This window comes from Cydia amplana, chromosome 8 (assembly GCF_948474715.1).
Source record: "Cydia amplana chromosome 8, ilCydAmpl1.1, whole genome shotgun sequence".
Classification (NCBI taxonomy): domain Eukaryota; kingdom Metazoa; phylum Arthropoda; class Insecta; order Lepidoptera; family Tortricidae; genus Cydia; species Cydia amplana.
Genome location: NC_086076.1, coordinates 1,904,501 through 1,929,093, shown reverse-complemented (window position 1 = coordinate 1,929,093; position 24,593 = coordinate 1,904,501). Strand labels below are relative to the sequence as shown.

The window sequence follows — 24,593 nt, the reverse complement described above, 5'->3', positions numbered from 1 at the left end:
AGGGATTGACAGGGCAAGCTATGATGGCGCCATCTGCTAAGTATTTAATTCATCATCATCATCATCATCATCATCATTTATTCAATAACAATATTACATAATTAGGCCGGCCAACCCCATTGAGACGTTATAGTCTGTCAGTGCCTCTTTCCACTTACCGAACACGATGACGAACGTCATTTTGACAGTTTTGATCTTCGCTTTTGGAATGATGCCGCGGCTGCTCGCGCGGCGGGAGTCCAAGTCATCGCTGTCTGAAAAAAATGGTCATTTAACGTAACGGTTTTCAAAGACTTAATAAACCACTGTTAAACTTGCTTGTGCCACATTGTCCCATCCACAAATACGTCAAGCGTGATATTTGCACTTCAAAAGCAGAATTAAATCCTATCCCCAACTTTCGGGAAAAAGAGCAACTTTGATTTTTAGCCGGTCGGTGCATGACCCACATACGTAAGTGGCTCGGTGACCGTACCCTTACTCGACACGGCTCGTAAAGTAGGGAGTACACATCGGAACGAAACAGGGAGCACTTGTTCGTATAAAAATGTCACTGTTGTGTCAGGACATGGCATGTTTTTAAGGAATTAATCACCAATGTGCTATATTTATTACGAATTGATTATTATTGTTATATTTCCACTACAATTACCAATTTTAAAAACGATCTTGTTTGTATAAATAAACCCGAGTAATAAACTTTTTAGTTTTAAACATAAAATTATTTATTTCAGTAATATAAATACGTACAAAACTTAAGACCTAAAACCAGTTCAAAGGTCCCCATCACACTAGCAGCTTTACCCCGCTGTATGGCGATGGAGACCTGTTGGACAAGCCATGACTCTTCTCGTCTAAATTAGTATAAAATAGTGTTATTTAGAAATGGCAATTATTAACTCTTTACCAGGCTGACAGGCCCTTTACCCTTTACCAAGCTGAAAAATGACAAAATAAAACACATGTTTGAAGTGCCGTATGTGGGAAATATATATCCCTTAGTGTAAGGCCTGAGTGGACGCTCGAAGCGGAGCGTACGGCGGGGCGTGCAGCGTGGCGTCGGGCTCACAAGTGATTTGAGCAGCGTGCACTAAGGCCGCTCCTATACGCTTGCACTTGTGAGCCCGACGCCACGCTGCACGCCCCGCCGAACGCTCCGCTTCCAGCGTCCACTCAGGCCTTACACTTAGCCTGTTAAACGGTTAAACGAAGTAATATCAAATTTTTAAACTTAACGGTTTTCATAACGTCTGAAAGTAATTAAAGAGTATTGCATAAATCAGATACAATGTAAATACGTTTGTATATTTGTTATTTGCATACTAAGAGGGTTCAAATGTCAGACAAATGGAAAACAAACAGAGCCGTGATTATTGACACTTTCCGAAGAAAACTAATATTTGTTTTGTCTAAACTAATATTAGTGAAGTGCGGATTGTTTCGTGTGCTATCAGTTAATAGAAATAATTTATAGCGCAACTGTAGCAAATATGTAAGACATATTAATACTAATAATATCTGCTCGGCTATCTTTTGCTCGGAAAATATATAGAAACTTAAAAATGCGCGTTTTTCCAGAGATAAGACCTAGCTAGTTCGATTTTTCGCCCCCGAAAACCCCCATATAGTAGATTTCACCGAAATCGTTAGAGCCGTTTCCGAGATCCCCGAAATATATATATAAATAAATATTACGTAATTTAGTAGGTATTATTTCTGTTTTTATAAATGTTTATAAATACTTAATAATTATGTTTTAATAAATATATGTAGGTAAGTATAAATAAATAAACAAGAATTGCTCGTTTATAGGTATTATATTTAGATATATTCCGTGAATATTAATTGGCAAGTCGTATTATTGTCTATTCATTCTTTTAATCCCTTCGCTCCGAATCATTATGGTGCAAAGGCTCTCCTAGTATCCATTGCCATCCAGCATGGTAATGTCGCGAGCATTATGGGCAATTTTGTACCGAAAGCGACGAGGAAAGGGTTTGACTAATTTATGTAATTATTTGTGATTTTATTGTAATTTGTAAGGTGTGTACCTGTTTATAAGTCAATATTTTAATAAATGTTTTATTTCTATTTATTAAAAAAATATCTAATTATGCGGTCACTATAATAGGTACTAGTCATTATTATGTAATCATTTATGAGAGTTGGGTTCTACGGACGTACATTGCGAGACTTACTTTTTCATGTAATAATTTTGATAGCAATGTTCGTCGTTGCTTTGTAGATTTCTGTCAGCTGTTTACAATTTTTTGTAAAATAATGATATGAAACTTTAATTAAATGGATGTCCTCTACACAGTCGTTGCAATTTCATATTAATTTCTAATATGACAGTCCAATGTGACCTTTTTCAAACATTTGACCACGCTGTCCAAACACAAAGCAATATTAAAAGAAAATATCAGCGCTAACAGCCCAGCCGACTTGTAATGTCAACGTTCCCAAAATTGATGGCCAGAAAAACTAAAGCGGGAATCAGAGAAAATTAAATGAAACGTGACTCTAGTCGACGGCTGTTCGCGGTGAAATATGGGAAGATTAGGAAGCTGCGATTTTATGTGGGTGAGACGTGGGGAAAATTTCTATGAGTGCATGGGAGGTTTTTGTAAAAAAAAATTGTTATGGGGATTTTTTAGTAGCGAGGCGATGAAAACGAGAGAATTTTGGAGTGGTAATTTTGGAGGGCAGTATTGCATTTATAAACACAGTAATTCATACTACGCGGCGATGCCAGATCTCATAATACATATTAGATCTGGTATATGGAAACATAAGTTTTTTTAGACATGTCACACATTCTGACTAAAAATTGGTATACTCAGCAGCAGAAGTTGCTAAGCGGGCCATGTGTTCAAAATGATATTGAGGCAACTTTATTGTTAAGAGAATAAGAGCGTGTCAAGGTAATTTAGAACACCTCGCCCGCTTAGCAACTTCTGCTCCTGACTGGACGTGATTTAAATCGTAAAATTAATATAACTTCAGAGTACCTGCGCTAAGCCATTTTATTGAGCGAAACATACATATGTAGCAAAACCAAAAGTTCTTTATTCAGTTCCCAATATTTAAGGCGAGGAGATTTTGTTTCTGTCGTAGGTACAGTGGCGGATTTGCAGTCTTTGCCGCCCTAGGCTCCAGGCCTTGTAGCCGCCCCTTTCTCGTTAGGAGGTGAACATATCAAAAGTCCCCTTGAGAGGGGGAGGAGGGTTTGGTTGAAGGTCCCATTTTTTGGGTTTCTGCTTATTATATCTCAGTAACTATGCGTCCTTGTGACAAATTCATTATACAAAATCAAAGCTAATTAAATTTGCTACAAGTTTTATACAGTCGAGTCAGTCGAGTTTTTCGATAGGTATTTTGTTTAGTTTTTGAGAAATCCGCTCTCTGTAATTTTGCATTAAATTTCCTTCAATACATAATATGTAAATATTTACGGTACAACTACGTACAACCTATCAGATTTTAACAGTGTATTCCTGTAGGGCTAAGATGGTCGGTTTTTTATGATATCATGCCTGTCACGTTCTAACAAGTATGTAAGTGCGAAAGTGACGCATAACATGACAAGTGATAAAAATGCGACCATGATATCGCCGCTGATCATATTTAATTTAAAGACTAAATGTCCTATAAACTTTTCTGGAACTCGCCTAGTTTCAGAATTATTACCAATTAAAAAACAAAACATCTAGAATGCATTTACGGTGGCGATGTTGCCACTATGCGACGTAGTCTACATATTATCCTTATTGATAAATGTCAGAAAGTAGTAACGATTTGCAAAAAAATAGGGTTTACGAAAAAAAGCAAATACTTATTCATTTTAAGTGACAGTTTTACCAATAACACTAGTTTTTATGTACAAAAACATTAAAAAAATCTAAAAAGAAACATAAGAAAATCTTTTTTTTGCCAAAATTCACCTATGAACACTCATATAACATTGTTTTTTCCTTATTTTGGCCTCCACCGAATTCCAGAGAAGTTGAAAGGACATTTTAGTCATTTAATATGATCAGTAATAAACTGTTAAAAATTTTCGGGTTCCTTTTTCCTCGTCAATATTATTGAAGAAAATTTAATGCAATATTTCAAGAGCCACTGCGAAATCGACGCCACACTCGCGTTCGGGGCTTCGCGACGCGATTCGCGCACAAGTGTAGAGGGCCCTCAAGATATCGAAAAACTTGACTGAGTAAAACTTGTAGCAAATTTAATCAGGTTTCATTTTGTATAATGATCATGTTTGTCGTTAGAACGCATAGTTTCCGAGATATAAGCGAAAAACCGAAAAATGGGACCTTCAAACCCCCCTTTTCCCCCGGCTCAGCAATTTGATATGTTCACCTCCTAACTAGTTCAAACAAAGTTACGAAGTCCAAAATTGTGTTCCAAGACTTCCAAGCATTTCCCTCTATGGGTACCTTTTTTTGAGAATTCGTTGCCTAATTTTGAATTATTTCTTGTTATAATCAGCGAATTTTTTGTCACAATTTGCCGCCCCTAATATCTCGCCGCCCTATGCTCGAGCCTACTGTGCCTTATGGCAAATCCGCCACTGCGTAGGTATATCGTTTTATGTTTTACAAACCTCGAATTTTACCGCTGCCGAGGAAAGGCCTTCCTTCTTTTATAAATCGCTTGAATTTCTTTTCCATCATTATCGATACATTCGGTTTCGGTACCCATATCATGTTTCACTCGAGTGACCCTAATAGCTTCCTAAAATATAACAATCACCCAACTATTTTTAAAGTTCTTCACATTGCTTCACGTGCTTGTTTTCCCGATTCTTTGTTTATGTATTTTACCATTTTTACTGCATGCCTACTTCAGTCTTTAGTATACGAAAACTGATTGTTAGTTGTTACATGAAGTTTTACGATTCTTTGATGTTGAGCGGGTAAACGTAAATTGGCTGTAAAGTTAATAATTGCGGATTTCCTGAGAAACATTTTGGTTTAGTTACGTACGATGTATTCTTGGAAATAATTGAGTTGCGTCATACTCTCGCAGAAAAACGAATAATGTCTGTTCTGGCCGTGTAGCCAACATGCCAATCGCTTACGCTCCGTAGCGATCGAAACGCATTCTGTCACTGTTGCACTAATATGGAAGAGTGATAGACACAAAGCGTTTCGTTGTCGAAGCGATAGCGATTGTCATCTAAGCTAGGCCGACTGTTCCCGAAAGTTAGGGATAATCGAGCTTAATTTCTGATAATGTAATACAAGTAAGAATGACTGCGGATAATAAATAAGTATCAAATGTACACATGACTTGCAATGAAATATTTAATTTGACTTTGACTCTTGATGATGACTATATAATTCCATATCACGGGAATATCTACAAAAACAAGCAATATAAGAAACAAAAGATGAAAGCAGAAATGAAAGAAAGAGAAAAAAAAACGTGTGATCTACTGTCCTGTCGAGCAGTTGTCTGCTCTTCTGCCAAATGGAGATGACCACCAACAAAGGTGCGCGAAGCGAAGAACGGAAAATTCAAAGAAAGAATGTTACATACTTTGTCGGCTGGCATTTGCTCTCTTCCCAAGCACTCTTCTGCTCTTCTGTCGTATAGTGATGACGATGACTCCGTAGCAAGCGGATATCGTGAGGGCTGGCGCCACGAAGAGGGAGACGAAGACGCTGGTCATCCATATCCGCCATTGGAGCTTGCTGATGCTGGACCAGCATTGAAGGGTGCCTGAGCGAAAAATGATTTCTTTGGTTACCATAATATTATTAAAAAAGTTATTCACTGTTACAGACAACGCATACTTAGTCAATATTTGGAAGTTAAGACCTTAAGCTGATGAGAGAAAATGCAGAACCTTGTATAAAAAATATTTTTTAAATAGGTACCTCCTAGTGGGATGAAAATTTGTCTTAAAGTTTCATTTTATGCGCATTTCCAACTCTTTTAAAAATCGTGAAAATTGTGCTTCTGAAGACCCCCATATCTTAGTCCTTAGACAAAAGCTTGACAGGACTATAGGCATTATCTTAATGAATAAAGACGTGATAATGACCCTCCCTTGAACTTGAGAGAAAATCCATAAGTTTAAAACTTCATTAATCTTAAGGGATACTCAAAGGTCCGGTTCCTCGTTCATCATCCAAACAAAATGCAGATCTATCAGCCCATTCTTAACTTTCACAATCAGGTGTCTTTCTTAGACTGGAAATGTACTTTATGGTCTTCAACTTGAGATTCAAAATCGTGTATCATTTATCATCGTCAGGAAGTAGTTCATTAATTAGTAAGCCTTGCAGCGGGGTTTCAATTTTTTATACTTGTTTTGACATTGTATCACATTGTATCTCGCTTGTCCAGAAACAAAATTTAAATGAATAAATTGTAATTCATGCAATTACCATTTCTGACATAATTATTTATTACCTACAGCCATGAGTTTTTTAAAATTAATATTAATAAATATTTGTACATTAATGTAAATTGATTTTTTTTCTTCTATTATTATGTAGGTCCTCGCTTTCAGTACGGGTTGTCTACAATTATTATTACTTTATTACATCTTTCATTTTCATGAATGTAATGTATTTTGTAAATGTTTGTAAATAGTGATACAGTCCGTCTCAGCTAACTTTGCACCAATCTGAGCAGAACAAAGTGTGAAAGTGTCATAATACCTACTCATTATAAACGTCATATTTTTATAGAACTTTGTCATTCATTATTTAGTTTGGTCAAACTCTAGATATTAATTGCTTCCTAACGATCCAAGTTTTATATAGATGCGCGTTGGACATGTAGGTACAAACTGTAGTATGTCAAAATCGATATCAAATTAAGTTGAGTTTTTTTAGTTCGAATTCCGCTCGCGATAGTTCCTGATTTAATTAAATGGGCTCATATGCATGTTCAGGCTTCTATATACGTATTCAGGCAAGGCAGGCTCTTGAATGCGAGCAGGGTGTGATTAATGATTAATTCATCAACCAAAATTGTTGTAATAATAAAACTCCGATGAACGACTTTTCACAAGATATTAAAAGTTAGATCGATTCGCCTTCTTCTCTTATATTTTAAACATTGTCATCATTGGAGATATTTTCGGACCCGATTTATGAAGATTAGTTATTTTATAAGTACATATATCATGTATGTACTATATGACCATGATTTCAATCTGTGGGTCGCGACCTCCTAGCGTATCACCTCATGAAAGGTTAAAAAACATAAGATACTTACACATTTTAAAGGCAGGGCTCCGACTGCTTACACACAATTATAAGAAATAGACAATACTTAAATAAATAAATATTATAGGACATTATTACACAAATTGACTAAGCCCCACGGTAAGCTCAAGAAAGCTTGTGTTGTGGGTACTAAGCAACAATATATATAATGTACAAATACGAGTACTTAAATACATAGAAAACAACCATGACTCAGGAACAAATATCTGTGCTCATCACACAAATAAATGCCCTTAATTCGAATCCAGGACCGCGACTTCACAGGTAGGGTCACTACCCACTAGGCCAGATCGGTCATTACCTTCTAATAAAACATTTTATTACCTTGTATTTTATCTTCATCGAATAGGATAAGCATTGGAATGCAAAATAGAAAGCTGGCCAGCCAAGCTCCTATTATTAGGGCTCGCGCTCTTCTCCCTGTCAAAATAAATAGAAAACACAATTTAGTAAAGTATAACATAAGTATAAGTATAAGTAAGTATAAGTATAACATCACACCACGAACTTTTATCATAGACAACCGCCAACCAACCGATAAACTTTGTAACCAACCGATAAACCTTGTAACCAAGCAATAAACTTTGTCTATGTATCACAACTAGTAATGTAGGTATTAGGTAATAATTAATCCATTAATCAAGTGTATATGAACCCCGATAGGGTAGACATGATCCTAGTTCCATAGAGGAGAGACTATAGATCCAAATTTTTAGGTACCTTTTCATAGCAGCTTAGTTCATACTTCATGTCTCTTAATAAAGATAAAGCACATTTTTAGTGATGAATAACCAGAAGACGAAGCCCCGCTTTGCTGGGCTTCTACTCGTATATGTTCCGCTTTGAGAGTCAAAAGTCAAAAGGAAATTACCCTGCCCAGGTAAAAGAATATTTTGCATTGGTATTGGTGGTAGTGGATGAAAATAGAGACCCAGGCTTTCCGAAACATGTCGCGCACGCGACTAGAATACGTGAGTTAAACCGTAAAATCTCTCTCTTTAATATAGGTAAATAAGGTATTAATTAATACTCACAGCTCCCCGTGAAATTCATGGGATGCGTAATAGCATCACATCTGTCTATACTGAGTGCCACCAGCACGTAGGTCGAGGAATATGTTACTACACCCTGTGAACAAATCATTTATTAATGTACGATATTAACCTAACATTATCATAAATTACAGCTTAGGGCAGATACTAGTAATTATTCCCCGCATGCCCCATTAAGGTACCGTTCCGATGCGAACTACACCAGCGTTAGGTACTGTTGCAGCATCGCTGCTTACTACTTTATTATGTAAGGTCAATGTGGCTAATTCCGTTATAGGGACTATTCCGTCCACGAGTGTATAATAATATATTATTTCTTTGATTTTCAATCGTAGGAAAAAACATCTGCTTTTGAAAGCATAAACTAAATGCAATCGCTGCTGCAAATGCAATTATCAATTTTGTTCGTTGTTCGAGTAAAACGCTAGTAGACGGAATGGCCCCTATGACGGAATTAGCCCCATTGACTATACCTACTTATAACTATAGTAAATAACGGGATATTTGCCATCTAAGTAAATATATTATATTGAGTTCCCGATATATCGTTTCGCACTATTTACTGGGTAAACTTCGTGAAGATGATTCTTGTAAAATATCGAATCATGAACTCATAAAAACAGATTTACATAGTAAATATCTTGTTATTAAGTATTCGCAGTTATAAGCTTTATTAATATTTACATTGAAGTTATCGCGTTCTTGTAGACAGACAACAGCGATATAATTTAGGGTCAAATCAAAGGTTAAATATAAATCGCGATTGAACGCGATAACGCAGTGAGCGGGTTGGGCACTTTTGCGCCTGGAAATGATTTTTGGTGGGTTATTGGATGTTGTTTTTTTTGTAGTTAATTTTTAATGACTTGTGTAGTCAAATACACTTTCGTATAATTAATTATTATTAATAATTATAGTGTATTAGTTCTATGTTAAGTGATCATAATGTAGGTACTTAATTTAGTTTCTTTTTAATATTTATCGGAAATAAACCTTGTCTATTTTTGTATTCTACTCGTTATACTATTGCTTTTATATATAATCTATTTCCCAAACCACTATTTTCAGCTATCACAATAAAGGTTCAAACAAAAGAACCTCTAGATTGATCACAAAGTAATTAATTGATGGTGTTTTTCTTTGTAACAAAGCTTCCCAAAGGTTTTCCTCATTCAACATAAATAGTTTTTAGGGTTCCATACCCAAAGGGTAAAAACGGGACCCTATTACTAAGACTTCACTGTCCGTCTGTCCGTCGGTCTGTCTGTCACCAGGCTGTACCTATCTCATGAACCGTGATAGCTAGGCAGTTGAAATTTTCACAGATGATGTATTTCTGTTGCCGCTATAACAACAAATACTAAAAAGTACGGAACCCTCGGTGGACGAGTCCAATTCGCACTTGTCCGGTTTTTAAATGCTTGGAACAACACGATCTTTGTAAGTATAGCGAGCTTTCACGGAATTCATTATTTTTGTGTTTGTGTTAGTATAGTATTTCAATTTCGTTGAAATCCTTCAGTTTCTTATATAATTTCTATTTTCGTTTATATTGTTATCACAAGACTTATTTTGTCATAAAATGTCTGTTTTATTTCAGGAACTGGTTTGAAACTTAAGACTTACTTAAGTCTGTTTTCGGGGAAAATTCTGCGTGTGATTATTACATTTTACGCAAACTTATATACAAATAGTGTTTATAAATATATTTATAGGTACTGAGCAAACTAAGGGACCCGATGGCAAAAAATGCAACTTTTGTGTAATTATAGTATTATAAATAGTATTTTATTGAATTAATATTTGTAATTTGTGATTTACTTTGATTGCTTGTATATTATTGAATCTTGACATATGCCCTTTTTGCTTAATGAATTGAGTTTGAGATCGTCTGCCTCTGTGTAAAGTATTGTAACCTCGTGCCGCCCAATGTACCTTAAGATGTACACTCAGTTTCGATGCAATGTCAACCTTAATTAAAAACAGAGTAAGTAGCATTTCATTTGTCTCGTAAAATTTTTGAACAAATGAAATTCAGTCTAATTGGAAATACAACAAGATTCTAATTTCCTTGGCTATAATTTTGTATGGTGGGCGAAGCGAGGGTAATCTCACCTGTAAATATTTAACCAGTTTGCAGGCCAGTGATCCCGCCAGCCACGAGATGGTCATCCTCTGGACGAGATCCGGCAACACGCTTATAAGTCCAACCCACAAATCTGTAAAACAAATCTTAGCTTATTGATATATAGTAAACTAGCGACCCGCCCCGGCTTTGCACGGGTTAACACATTATACATAAACCTTTCTCTTGTATCACTCTATCTATTAAAAAAACCGCGTCAAAATCCGTTGGGTAGTTTTAAAGATCTAAGCATACATAGGGACAGACAGACAGCGGGAAGTGACTTTGTTTTATACTATGTAGTGATAATGTGAATAAATCCTTTATCAGCAAGAGTCCAATTCGGGTTTAGGGACTACACATAAACGTTTTTGAATTTCTTCGCAGATATACTTACCTATAACAGGACAGGTTTACTCACGATATTTTCCTTCACCAAAAAGCTAGTGGTACATATTAAGTTCCAAAAAACTAATTGTACTAGAGTAACTAGGCGGGAGTATGCATTGGACAGAGCCAAGTGGCGGGAAAAAGGCGGGGCCTTTGCCCAGCAGTGGGACGCACTAATAGGCTGAGAAAAAAACTAGGTACCTGGATTTAAATTTTCAACCCGCGCTCTCCGGATTAATAGTCGGGTGACAGATCCACTCGGCAACCACATCATCTCTTATCATCTTATTCTTAACGTAATAAATTACTAGGTAGGTATATGTATTCCTTTAAAATTTGAGGAGTTCCCTCGATTCCTCGATTCATCATCAAAACTATTAGGTTTTGATAAAAACGGGACCAATCTGTATGCATATACATATTTACAATCAACAAAAAATATTTTTAAAATCGGACCATGAATGACGGAGATATGTAGTAACAAACATACAACCGAATTAATAACCTCCTCCCTTTGAGTTTTGGAAGTCGGTTAAAAACTTAAAAACCAACCGAATCGATAACCTCCTCCTTTTGAGATTTGGAAGTCGGTTAAAAAGCGCCCAACTTTTGCCTCATTTCGCACAAAAGCGACTTGACAAAACACTTTGCATCCAAATTGTTAATCCCCCCACGCTCACCCAAAGCTCACTCGCGAGAATAAAACTTTGGACAGGAAAACCTCTTCTGCAGGGATTCTAACAATTAAACTTGGCTGTTACGTACAAAGTGGCTTTGACAAGTTTTTGGTTCACTGCTATTTTTTGTGGGTCAGTACTTTTCGGTTATCTTAAAATTCTTCTGTAGGTACATCTTAAAACTTTACCTAATATTCTATTGATCATTGACGTAAAGTCAAGATAATAATACGTATAGAAACAGTCATAAATAGGAAATAGTAAGTTTTCCCTTATTTTTATCGTATTCAAATTAAACAAATTAAAACTAACCGAAGTAAATTCAACTAAGAACTAAACAAAACATGCTCCTTAACAACTTCCTTTTTAGGGTTCCGTGTCTCAAAAGGAAAAACCCTTATGCCTTATGGGATCACTTGCGTCTGTCTGTCTGTCTGTCCGACCATTCCTTCGTCAATCATTCGGAGATAAAGGGGGGGCCTTTTTCTCCGAAACTACTGGGTCTAACATTTTGAAAAAAAAATACACAATATAGTTCTTTTGTCAGCTCCCACGGCTCATATATGAGCCAGAACGCTAATGGTGACGTCATATCGTGGGATTCGACAGGTTAAGCTATGGATGACAGGAAATTCTGTTAGAAATGTGCAGTCAAGCGTGACTCGGACTTAATGTACGGAATCCCTGGAACGCGATTCCGACTCTCACTTGGGCGGTTTTTTTTAACATACCAGCTATAGCCAGCTGCATGATGAAGAAGTTCATCCTGCTCTTCCTAGACTTGGTGAGCAGGAGGGCGAGAACAACCGTGGCGTTGCCGGCCACTATGGCCACCAGGAGGATCCAGAGGACAGCTACTTGAGCGGTCTGAAACAAAAAAAAAGTTAATAGTTTAGCCGAGTGGATGACTATGCTAGACCTGGTCGGGGCCGGGCCAGAGCTTCCGGCGTTTCGTTTTCTATGGAAAGCGCCACGTGATCACCGATCAGCGCCGTCATAGAAAATTACATGTCGGACGCCTCGGCACGGGACCGGCCCGGTCTAGCTATGATCTTTGTACCTACCTAATATTTTATTGTGTAGGTATTTACTTAGTGTCATAGCACCAGAGGTTAGGGAGGGAGGTTAGGGAGGTTAGAGGAGAGGTTAGGTATGTACTTACAAAGGACGACAAAATAAATTAAAACTTTTTTTTTCAAGTGGTAGTTCTCTAAATTACACATAATTACAACGTAAATCTTTTAATTATCCAGATACTACCCTGATGTTATCAGAATAACGTAATGGACCCTATAATGGACGTGGAACCGGTAATGGGACATAAAACCACAAATCCTCTAAAATAAGTATGTAAAAGTAGTTTATAAACACTGGCAATATTTTACCATAAATAAGAGTCATAGAGCTGTTTAAGTTTGACTTTTTATTAATTTCGGTTACTTTTTAAGAAATTGGCGCCAACCCAAAAGTTGTCGTGTCACTGGAAAAAATAACCAGTAAGAATTCTTAACAACTTCGCTAAGAGAGGTGAGTTCATATATTCAATTGTAGTTAATTATTACTTGGTGTAAACTAGAATGTGTTTTGTTAATTGCATCTACCATGAGATAAGGTATACAACACATTATGTTATGACTCTAGAGATGTATAAAAAATAGTGGTATTTTGCCCAATCCCATTATAGGAGCTGTAAAACTGCATACCTCCTATGATGGGATAATTTACATAATGATGCTTGCCATGGCGTAATTTCATGTTTAAACAATACAGAAGTATAATGTAGTTACTCGTACGAACTATGTCAGGAGGTCTCCTCGGACTTCGGATAAATTAATATCGTTTTTACAAAATTTTATTTAACTTGCCCTGTTAGTTTCTATACAGGATGGATTTTCTTTTTGGGTCAGTGAGGGCAGCCAACAGATCCTGTGCTGCGACGAGAAAACGGTCTTAGAAAACCTTCCCTCGATTTCAAATTAATGAAGATTGGCTTTTACAGATTTTGGAAAAAACATACAGGGTGCGAGAAAAAGGTAATTTTTGACAAACTTTTTTTTGATGCCAATCGATCCCATTCCTATTGAGGATCAAAAGCTTGTATGGAATAATAAAAAAAATTCCGGCTAGAAAAGCCACAAATCGAGGAAAACTTTTCCCATACAATTTGTATGAAAATGAAAACTTTTATTTTTCACATGCTATTTTTCTATGCCAATTGATTCCATTCCTATCTAGTATCAATAGTTTCTTTGGGGTCAACTTACGGTAATGTACTAAAAAGCCACAAATTAATAAAAACTTTTTCCATACATTTACTATGGAGAAAATGAGAAATTTAATTTTGACCCCAAAAAAACTATTGAGACTGGATAGGAATGGAATCGATTGGCATACAAAAATAGCATGTGAAAAATAAGTTTTCATTTTCATACAAATTGTATGGGAAATGTTTTCCTCGATTTGTGGCTTTTCTAGCCGGAAATTATTTTTTGTTCCATACAAGCTTTTGATCCTCAATAGGAATGGGATCGATTGGCATAAAAAAAAAAGTTTGTCAAAAATTACCTTTTCCTCGCACCCTGTATGTTTTTTCCAAAATCTGTAAAAGCCAATCTTCATTAATTTGAAATCGAGGGAAGGTCTTCTAAGACCGTTTTCTCGTAGCAGCACGGGATGTGGTAGCTGCCCTCACTGACCCAAAAAGAAAATCCATCCTGTATTAGTTAGTGTGGTTCAAATCTTGGAAATGGCATTTGAGCCACTTTCGGATTTCCGATTGAGTTGAAATTTTGGATACGTATGCAAATCGGATGACAATGCAATCGGGTGACAAAAATGACTAATAACTCGTTTTTTGCCAAAAACTTATTCCCTATTCCAATATCTTATACTGATAGGGTATGCCCATTATAGGGGGCCCATTACTGGATCCACGTCCATTACCGGGGTTCCATTACTGGAGCTTTGGTGTCCATGACTGGAGAAAAAACACATACTTTTAATTTATTAATTATGTGGAAACTGACTGCAGTATCTTTGATACAACACGCCTGAAACATGAAAGAAGGATAGGATATTCATCTTTTAACAAGCTAAGCGGTAGAACTTTTACATGTATCAGGGAAATATCACAAATACTCAAAATTTCCTCTTAAATGTCCCATGACTGGTGCCGTTACTATAATTATGGGTTTTCTTTTCAGCCTACTTCCTCTATCTTTCATATTAGTGCGACAGTGACAGTTGCGTTTCGATCTGGCATGTTGGCTACGCGGCCTGTTGCTATAGTATAGCAAACTATTGTATATAAAGTATTGGACCGACACTTAATATCACCTTAGCAACACTGCTAGAATGCTCTCTATAGGTAAATGAAGGGCCAAGGCCCAAAACTAATAAAGGGTAAACGATACCCGTGTGGCCAATTCAAAGTTAAACACAAAAGTAAAAAGGGTAAAAGTTTTTTCGTTAAGTAAGGCACTTGCGACCTTCTGATTTGACAGGAAAGTTACCAAATGGATGGATAAACGTTCGAAACTACTAGAAAAGCCTAAAGATAAACGTCGCTTTCATGAAAGTTCAATGTGATTTTTAACTGGATTTTTAAGTTTGGTTTGAAGAACGTCATCATCTTCCTCGCGTTTTCCCTGCATTTTCCCACGGCTCATGGGAGCCTGGACTCCGCTTGTCAACTTATCCCAAGAATTGGCGTAGGTACTAGTTTTTACAAAAGCAACTGCCATCTGACCTTCCAACCCAAAGAGTAAATTAGGTCTTATTGGGATTAGTCCGGACTAAAATAAACTATATATTACGATATTTAAAGAAAACTTTTTGTTTTCGGAATATTGCAATCTCTAGACTTATAATCGAAGGTAGTTCTTCTCTTTCGAAATAATTATAATAATATGCCTAAATTGAAGAATAAAGACTTTCGCTTTCACTTAAGAACACGTCCTTAAATAAATTACATTTCTTCGAAAGTGTAGCTAAACTGTGACACGACATAATTATTTCGTTATTTTGATCCCTTAATTCATCGTTAGGTTTCATATTAGGTGGCATTACCCTATACACTAGGGATTGTCTGGATGTCATTTATAATCCCCCTGACTTTGTCAGTCGCGCCTGATGCGGACTTAATCGTGTCTAAACGAGGCCCGAGGCTTACGCATGTTTCCAGTGGCGTATGAAGAATATAAATAAGCAAGTGTTACTAATGACTTGGTGTCTTGGTGTGTGGTACAAATGACTTTTTAAAGGAAAAATTAAAAAAAAAAAAAAAACACCGCTGCGGGCAAGACTCGAATCTACGACCTTTCGGAACACCGGTACGATTGCTCTTAATCAACTGAGCTACCGAGTATTACCTGAAGCGTGCGGATCTCTCCCTTCCTTTCTTTTTCTTTTTATGCCTTAGGGAGGCGAGCGGGCGAGGTGCATATAGTGACAACTACTGTAAGAACGGCTTTTAGGGTTCCGTACCCAAAGGGTAAAACCGGGACCCTATTACTAAGACTCCACTGTCTGTCTGTCTGCCTGTTTGTCACCAGGCTGTAACTCATGAACCGTGATAACTTGACAGTTGTAATTTTCACAGATGATGTATTTCTGTTGCCACTATAATAAAAAATGATAAAAACAAATATATAAATATTTAAGTGGGGCTTCCATACAACAAACGTGATTATTTTGCCTTTTTGCTAAATGCTACGGAACCCTTCATGCGCGAGTCCGACTCCCACTTGGCCGGTTTTATTTATTTAGAGAGGCACAGCAAAATGGATTTGACACATGCATTTTTTTAATGACAATAAATAAAAATACACAGATTGACTAAGTCTCACAGTAGGCTCAAGAAGGCTTGTGCTGTGGGTATTCACACAACGATATATATAATATAGTAAATACATAAATACATAGAAAACACCCAAGACTCAGGAACAAATATGTGCTCATCACACAAATAAATACCGTTACCGTAAAATGGGGTGAGTTAGGGTCAAAACTGAAATTCAAACCTCGATAACATTTTATTTTTACATATGCAAACTGAATGGTGTATATAATAGGTGTTCCGGACGTGTGTATTTTAGTTTTTATTTTATTTTGGGTAGTTCCATTTCATAACTTTGACGATAAAGAGGAAAACCCACCTCACCCCGTAGTGCCTCGTATTTGGGGTGAGAGGGGTTTTCATACAAAGGTGATTTTGGAAGATTGTTGGATCGATTTTTTTTTATTATGCGTATTACTATAGCTCCATTTTAAATTGGAATACATTATTTTTGCAGCAGTAGCCTTAAAATCCCTTCTCACCCCCCTCTCAAACCTTCTCTCCCCATTCATAACCCACCTCTCCCCGCGAAACCTACTCACCCCGTTTTACGGTACCGGGATTCGAACCCAGGACCGCGGCTTCACAGGCAGGGTCACTACCCACTAGGCCAGACCAGTCGTCAAAGTACCTGATAGAAGTAGAATTTGTTGATAAACGTGACATTAGCCGTGCCGTTGTAGGACGAGCCGTTCAAGGCGACGCATTCCGGACAATCGAGCTCCTCCATGACGATGTCACATCTTGTCAATGTACCTGCAACAAGGGATTGCTCATTACTTACTCTCATAATTCATAATTCATATATTTATTCCATCCATGGTAAGTACACAGGTGTTACCGTAAAATGGGGTGAGTAGGGTCAAAACTGACATTCAAACCTCGATAACAGTTTATTTTTACATATGCAAACTGTATGGTGTATATAATAAGTGTTCCGGACGTTCGTATTTTAGTTTTTATTTTATTTTGGGTAGTTCCATTTTATAACTTTGACGATAAACAGGTAATCCCACCTCACCCCGTAGTCCCTCGTAATTGGGGTGAGATGGGATTTCATACAAAGGTGATTTTGGAAGATTGTAGGATCGATTTTTTTTATTATGAGTCTTAGTATAGCTTCATTTTAAATTGGAATACATTATTTTTGTAGCAGTAGCCTTAAAATCCCATCTCACCCCCCTTTTATATCTTCTCTCTCCATTCATAACCCAACTCTCCCCGCGAACCCTACTCACCCCATTTTACGGTACATAGGTAATAGTTGTTTCACATGGGCCCTGGTAGGGCACGGCAATATTCTTAAATCTATTGAGTTTACAGGTTTCATTTTAAATTATTAGAAATATTATATCATAATTACTATCGTCAAATAACAAATTATCAAATTATATGTCACTAAAAACAAAAATATTCATGCTTAAAAAAATCGTGCTTAAAAATTCTCATTAGACTAACCATTTAAAATATTTAAATAAATAGATATGCATAAGATTGTCTTCGGTTACCACGATAGTTCGCTAGGTAGTAGTTGTGGAATAGTTGTAGCGTAAATATATATGCATTTAATTATACCACATCGGTGGCAAACAAGCATACGGGTAAGCAGTCATCGTAGCCTATGGACGCCTGCAACTCCAGAGGTGTTACATGCGCGTTGCCGACCTTTTAAAAACCTGTACACTCCTTTTTTGAAGAACCCCATACTCTACAGTTGGGTCTACACCCAACAATAAAATAAACAAAGCGGTGTAAGAATATTTATAAACAGAGTGGCGTAAGAATAGTTTTTAATTAAAATAAATATCTAAAGAATATCGGTACCAACTACGCTTAATATGTTTTAAGAAAAGTATACCTACTAACACTTATTTTAAACCCTAAATGTTAAATTACTACACGTCTATAATGATACAAGAATAAAAATCTCACAGCGAAATGTCTCCCTTCTACTCCTATACACCCGATTTACACTAACCTCCCCTTTTTTCGCTTCGAAGCGATTGAAAGGAAAGTAATTTGCTTAAGACGATTAATAATCGTCAATAATTGTTACTAAACAGATTTAGAAGTGTCTAGAAATAACACTTAATTAATTCTAGTAAAAGGACACTCTAAGCCAAGTAATAAGAAAAGCTTCAAGTTAATTTCTCTTATAAAGTAACATCAATTTCAAGATAGATTAAGCCCTAAGCTAACTTGTCAAGATCTCTTTGAAGAAATGATAGTTATTAATGAACAAATTACGTCACATTTTTGTGAAAAATTACAGTTTTAGTAGTTAATGAAAAATAGCATCTGTGACTGATAAAGTGAAGGCTTTGTCGAATTTTATAAGTAAGTACCTAAGTTATAAGGCGTTTTCAAAACTATAATTTGATCATTATCATCAATAAATTCTAAAGATTGTTCTTAAGAGTTATCGAAAACCCCCTCTCACTCTGAGCGTAAGCGTGAGCGAGATGGCTGTGCATCGCGGATATCACGTTTTTAAATTGTAATTTTTTATAGTTTAAAAAAAAAAATCGCTGAAATTTGATTTCGAGCTATTGAAATCAAATTTCATATTTTTAGGTTTTGTGCATAAATATTTTTTTTTACAACGTTACGTGTTGTTTTTTTATGGTAACTTGAAAACGATTAAAAAGTCAGATGTCATAAAAACAGACGGGCAACATTTTTTAGGGGCAAGACTACCTACAGAACTCTAAAATCCAGAGCAAACTGCCTAAAACTTTAGAGAAAGATTGAATTTCATACAGACATGGAGTCCGATTCAGAATTAACAACTTGCTACGGTTTTGATCTTATTTCGATACGACACCTTCAAGATCGCTCACGCTGATTGGTGCATGCGAAATTAAGTGAAAGTCGTGCGTGACCACCACGATCACCAACACGATCGTCAAAGTAGTATCAAAACCAGATCAAAACCATGACAAATCGTTGAATTAGAATCGGCCTTCAGACAAAGATGAGACCCTTGAGCGTTATCAGACGTTGAGATCGACCATTCACCGGAGACAATCTATACCACGTGAGCTAAGTAAACGAAGTTTGCTTAAAGTTCACACCTGATTTTCACACGTCTGGAAGCGGGATGAAAAAGAAACCTTATAGCTAGGTAACTAACCTAGGCTAGGCCGGCCGCTAGGTAACTCACCTCTAGCCTAGCCTTTGTTTTCCATAAAGTTTTAAGTCATAATGTACCTATTTATCATATATTATCATTAGTCGTAAAGCTGAAACCGTTAACTTTTTCAGGATTTTCGTATGGTTACAATATAGATAGGTTAGGTTAGGTTAGTTTTGTTTTATGGCAATCCTGAAAAGTGACGCGTTACTGAACCAAACCAATTATGACTAACGAAAATGCGGGCAAACAATACTATACATTATGACTTAAAACTATTTGGGAAACAATAGAAACCCGTCCTAATACTACATACTACTTATAACCTCAATAATAAATCATTACTAATTGGAAGGAGGTTACTTTTGTTTAGGTTCGTTAAATTTTAAAACAAAAGAAATTTATTCCATGGTAGTAGGATTTTTGACATTTGCGGCAGCAATACAGTCCGCAGCAATGTCGCGCTGCAATGCTGCAGCAGTAATGCTCATGTATTCTGAAATGGAACGGTACCTTTAGACTCCCTATCTTAAAACACTTGGGTGAGCACAAAAACTACTAAATAAAAACAAAAGCGCATCAACGACTTAAAAAACGACGTGAGCGCTAAGTCGGTATTATTAAATTTTCCACATCAATTGGTTTCCAGTGAAGTCTAGAATTTAAATTTACAAGTCACGTTCGGGTGCACTTTTTAAGGCGCCGTACCCGAGGGGTGACAATCGGAACCCTAATAATTTATTTTATGATACCTATAGGAGGCGAACGAGCAGACTAATTGCCTGATGATAAGCTATTACCGTCGCCCAGGGACAACTGCAACACCAGAAGGGTTAAGAAGAAAAAACATTGTTAAAAATGTGCTAAGTACGGAACCCTTAGGGCGCGAGTTTGCTTCGTTCTTGGCCGGATTTTATTTTTCATCATGCCAACTTTTATTTCATCGCATTATTCTTCATTAACCGTAACCGGAAAGTGGATATTGAAAAAAAAAACTACAATTTGCGTTAGGCCCTTCCTAAAGATCAAGGAAAAAATACAACATCGTGAGAACACGTAATGGTACGGAATGCTACGAGTGCGACTCCAATTCAGACTTGTCCGGTTTTTTAGAAATCGACGTTTAATGTCCCCTGCAGCTGCCTCCAATATATCTGCATTTTACGAACATTAGTTTCGCAGTTGGCAACGAGAGGTCCTATAAAGGTTATAAAGTGAGGACATAATGGGAAATTTATTGAACGCTTTGGATATTCGGAGTTCTAATAACGAAAAGTTTCATTTCGCTGCCGATTTTGAAATGAAATTTCGGGAAAAAATATATAGTAGCTTCCATTTAGTTCCGAATGTTCGTTCGTAGTTGTGTAACTTTTTACAGTGAATTTTAACGGGAGCCACTTTTGGGGGGTAAAAAAGTTAAAAAATAAAATTTTATACACTATATCGTGTTATATATCAAATGAAAATAATGAATGATGAATTTTGAGAATTTCGAATATATATTTTTTTATAATTTTATTTCCGAAACTTCTAGGTCTAAAATTTTGAATAAAAATACAAAAAATAGTTCTTTACATAGCTGACAGAAAAACTTATTAGAAATGTGCAGTCAAGCGTGAGTCGGACTTAATGTACGGAACCCTTGGAACGCGAGTCCGACTTGTAGTATGCCTGTTTTCCATTAATTATAATATATATACATTATGGTTGTACCCTTCAATTATTTTTAAGGTAAGCTTCATTCTAGATCCGTGTTTTTACAAACTTAATGTCGAGCCCTGTCTACTAGTGTGCCCCACCACCCACCACTCATAACAACATTAAGTATCATTAGAAAACTGTTTGAATTTGGAATTTACTGCACAAAAATACGGCAAACAATTGAAGGGATGTTTACAAAAACAACATAACTGCTTAGAGCGGTTGACACTTTTTTAAGAACATTGTTAATCGTTTCAGGTGTCAACCAGTGTAGTCAGTTATGTTGTTTTTGTAAACATCCCTTCAATTGAATTAATGTATGCAAGAGAAGTCTCGCCTTCATCTTGAAGATTGTTTGTTTCTCTAATTATGTTGTTTGCTAATAAAACAAACAATAGAATTGTGAATTTGTCACCGGTCCCAATTAAGCAGTCAATGCTAATTTTGATATCTTGGTTTGAATAATAGCTTTCTGAACAAAATATAAATCAAAGGCTACTTTAAAAATATTTTTTCTACTCCAGTACATTTATTTGTCATTTAAAGGGTCGTGCACACACCTATAAAACCCTACTTTATAGTTGTCAAGACAAGTCTTTAGTCTATTCTCCAAAAAAGTATTTGAGAATGCACGCAGTACCTTTATGGCACTTTTTCGATACTTCTTCGTGTAATTACCACTTAAAAAATATTGAATGAAATACATTGTTGCCAACCTTACTTTAAATGTCATCTCTGACAAATAAGTGAACGATAGACATGTTTTTTTAATTTCATTCGTTCTTTTTCCGCCCGTACCCTCCATTTTTGCTACTTCTTGAATGAAAAATATTTGTTAAATTTACAATTTTATTTCAAAGTAAGTGCTTGGTCGTAGAAAAAGTATTGTATGCAACGTTGTTTAACTGAGTCAAAAAATACTCGTGGCGTCTTTATTAAAAATTTTCGGCTTCGCCTCAAATTGTTACTCACGCCACTCGCCTTTTTTGACAACGGTTGCATAAAATACTATTGAAGAGTAGACATTCATAAATGATTTATAGTTAATATCTACATATAAGTTACGTATTAAATATAAGGTTCTTATTGTCTGCAGTCCCTAAAATTAATTCATATAAGTAAAATTATTTCAATAATTTCATTTTAGTACACTCTAAGAATATGCAAGTTTAAATTATAGAACCTTACAGTCAGCGGATCAGACAACGCGAAATATATGAAACCTTTATACTTTGTGTACTGTAGCACGGTAGCAAACAATAATACGGCCCGACTGATGCTAAGTATTCACCGTAGCCTATAAACACCTGCAACATCAGAGTTGTTACATGCGCGTTACCCTTTAAAAACCTGTAAGTACACTTCTTTTTTGAAGAACCCCATACCGCAGGCCCTCGGGATAACCTCAGAATATTGTATCATAGGTGTTCAACCGTGTGTTATTAATACTTCATTAACATCTCATTAAAAGCGCTTACAATGCCTGTCTTTTCCAGGGCATGATTCGCCATATAGCTTAATGGCATAATTTTGTTCTAAAGCGTTTTAGATTAGCATAATTATAGGGGATCGTGTTTTTGCCTTTGAATTCATAATGTTGGACTGTAAATTTATACATTCGATTAGTATCAAACATAAGAGGATGGTAATGGACAAACATCGGATTATTGAGGGCAACATTAAATGTCAGGGAGCTTTTATTAATAGAATGAGACGTTCGCTGTAATGGCACTACTAGGCATATAACTACTAATAGAATTGAAAACGAGTGGTCAGTACCACTCGATTCTAAATTTCTATCACTCGTATTTTAAAAATTAGCATTTCGCCGTTTTCCACCGATTTTCGAGTGACGAAATCGGGCGGTCGAAATTCAAAAATCGGCCCCCTGAAGTCAGAACTTCAGAGCCCTTATTTATAAATTTTGAAAAGCTTAGACTGTTGAAAGTGGTGTTTTTGTATTATTTATATCATGTCGTTTATCTTTAATAGACTATATATTTGTGTTATAATATGATATTGAACAAGAGTAAATTAAAGTTAGACTAAATCAATTTTCACCAGAAATTACTTCAAAACAAGTGGCAATTTCTCGTGAAAATCGACTCAATTTCAACGTAATTTTGATACTTAGACAATGAACAACATTTCTTAAAACTGTTATTATAAAAAATTTTGTATAATTCAGCACCAAACATTTTTGATGAATTTTTAAAAACTGCCCCTTTTCGTCATATATTACCGGTGACGCACGCTCGCGACCGCATTACTAAAAGGCAAGATGAGAAGACGTGTTAAAAGAAACCAAAACTTTTTATTTAGATATCGCAAGCACGGACTTCTGGCCGAAGGGTGTGGTGTTTCGACGGTTTCGGGGCAGCCTGCCGAACCCTACACCAAGTCAGACGACGCAACGGAGCCACGCTGTTATGTCGTCGACCAAATTTAACATTTAATTTGTTTTTCTTGTATTCTTGTTTTGTAGTTTCACAGTGCATTGGTTTTACTGTAATGCTGTGTCACTTATTTGAGTAATAAATAATAATTACGTAACAAAAGGTGTTTTCAACGACTAAATCTGTCAAATTTACATTTTTGCTCTAAAATCGATAACGGGCTCTTAAGTACGTTTAGGTAATGTTATTAATTACTAAAAGAAATTAAAAACTAGCTTAAATCTAAAATAGGCCCTTGAGGCATTGTACCAAGGATGCTGGCGACATTTCCTCGCTGTATCGCAATGCTGATACGTTGTGCGAGGTAGCCGCCAGCTCTTCGGTCACCAGTTACGTCAACCAGACGCTTCGCGATTTCTGCGAACAACTTATGCGCGCTGGGACCCCATGGACCTAGAGTTTCAACTCCAAATGGTACAAAATGGTACTCTCTACCGAGGCTCTTATATTTGTTACGTTTTAAAATTTCGGCGCTTTCCGCCGCCCCGCCCGCTTTTACATTAGTCCGTTGGAGGTGGGACGGTGCCAGCGTGTCTACGCAGGTAGCATCCCACACTAACATCCGTCCCAAGCTCCAAGGAACTAAGGACACCCCATCGGGCCTCTTGCCATCGTCTCTGAAAATGCCAGTCGGCTCAAGAAGAGCAGGCACATTGATGGTGGCAAGAGACCGATGGATTATGTCATTAAGCGACGCATGTCTCGAAAAGCGTCCTGCACATTTTTGACAAGATAATCCATGGTGTCCTAGTCGGTCTACGTCCGTGCCACAAGAGCATATGTGTGGCGTACACACCGAAACCCCAAGTCGCAAACCAGTCGCCAGTCTAAGGGAGGCCGGATCCAACCTGGTACTTACCAGTATTGGGCGAAGGATGGGCATGTAGCCAGTAACCGGCTTCCCGGGCTCCGACCGCCAATACTCTTTGACATCCCCTTGTCACCTTTTTGTGATGGCAAAAAATCCTT

The 24,593-nt window shown here is 36.7% G+C and overlaps 1 protein-coding gene across 1 annotated transcript in view; it reads right to left on the bottom strand.

Annotated features, from left to right (window-relative positions):
- Window positions 1-18,808, bottom strand: part of LOC134650398 (cardioacceleratory peptide receptor-like) — a 42,242-nt gene extending 23,434 nt beyond the window's left edge. The window contains exons 1-8 of the mRNA XM_063505353.1: window positions 18,775-18,808; window positions 16,966-17,090; window positions 12,229-12,364; window positions 10,421-10,524; window positions 8,288-8,381; window positions 7,578-7,673; window positions 5,551-5,733; window positions 159-254 (exon numbers count right to left, since the gene is read on the bottom strand). Coding sequence (XP_063361423.1) covers window positions 159-254; window positions 5,551-5,733; window positions 7,578-7,673; window positions 8,288-8,381; window positions 10,421-10,524; window positions 12,229-12,364; window positions 16,966-17,090; window positions 18,775-18,808 — 868 coding nt within the window. The remainder of the gene's footprint in view (window positions 1-158; window positions 255-5,550; window positions 5,734-7,577; window positions 7,674-8,287; window positions 8,382-10,420; window positions 10,525-12,228; window positions 12,365-16,965; window positions 17,091-18,774) is intronic.
- Between the last annotated feature and the right edge of the window lie 5,785 nt (window positions 18,809-24,593).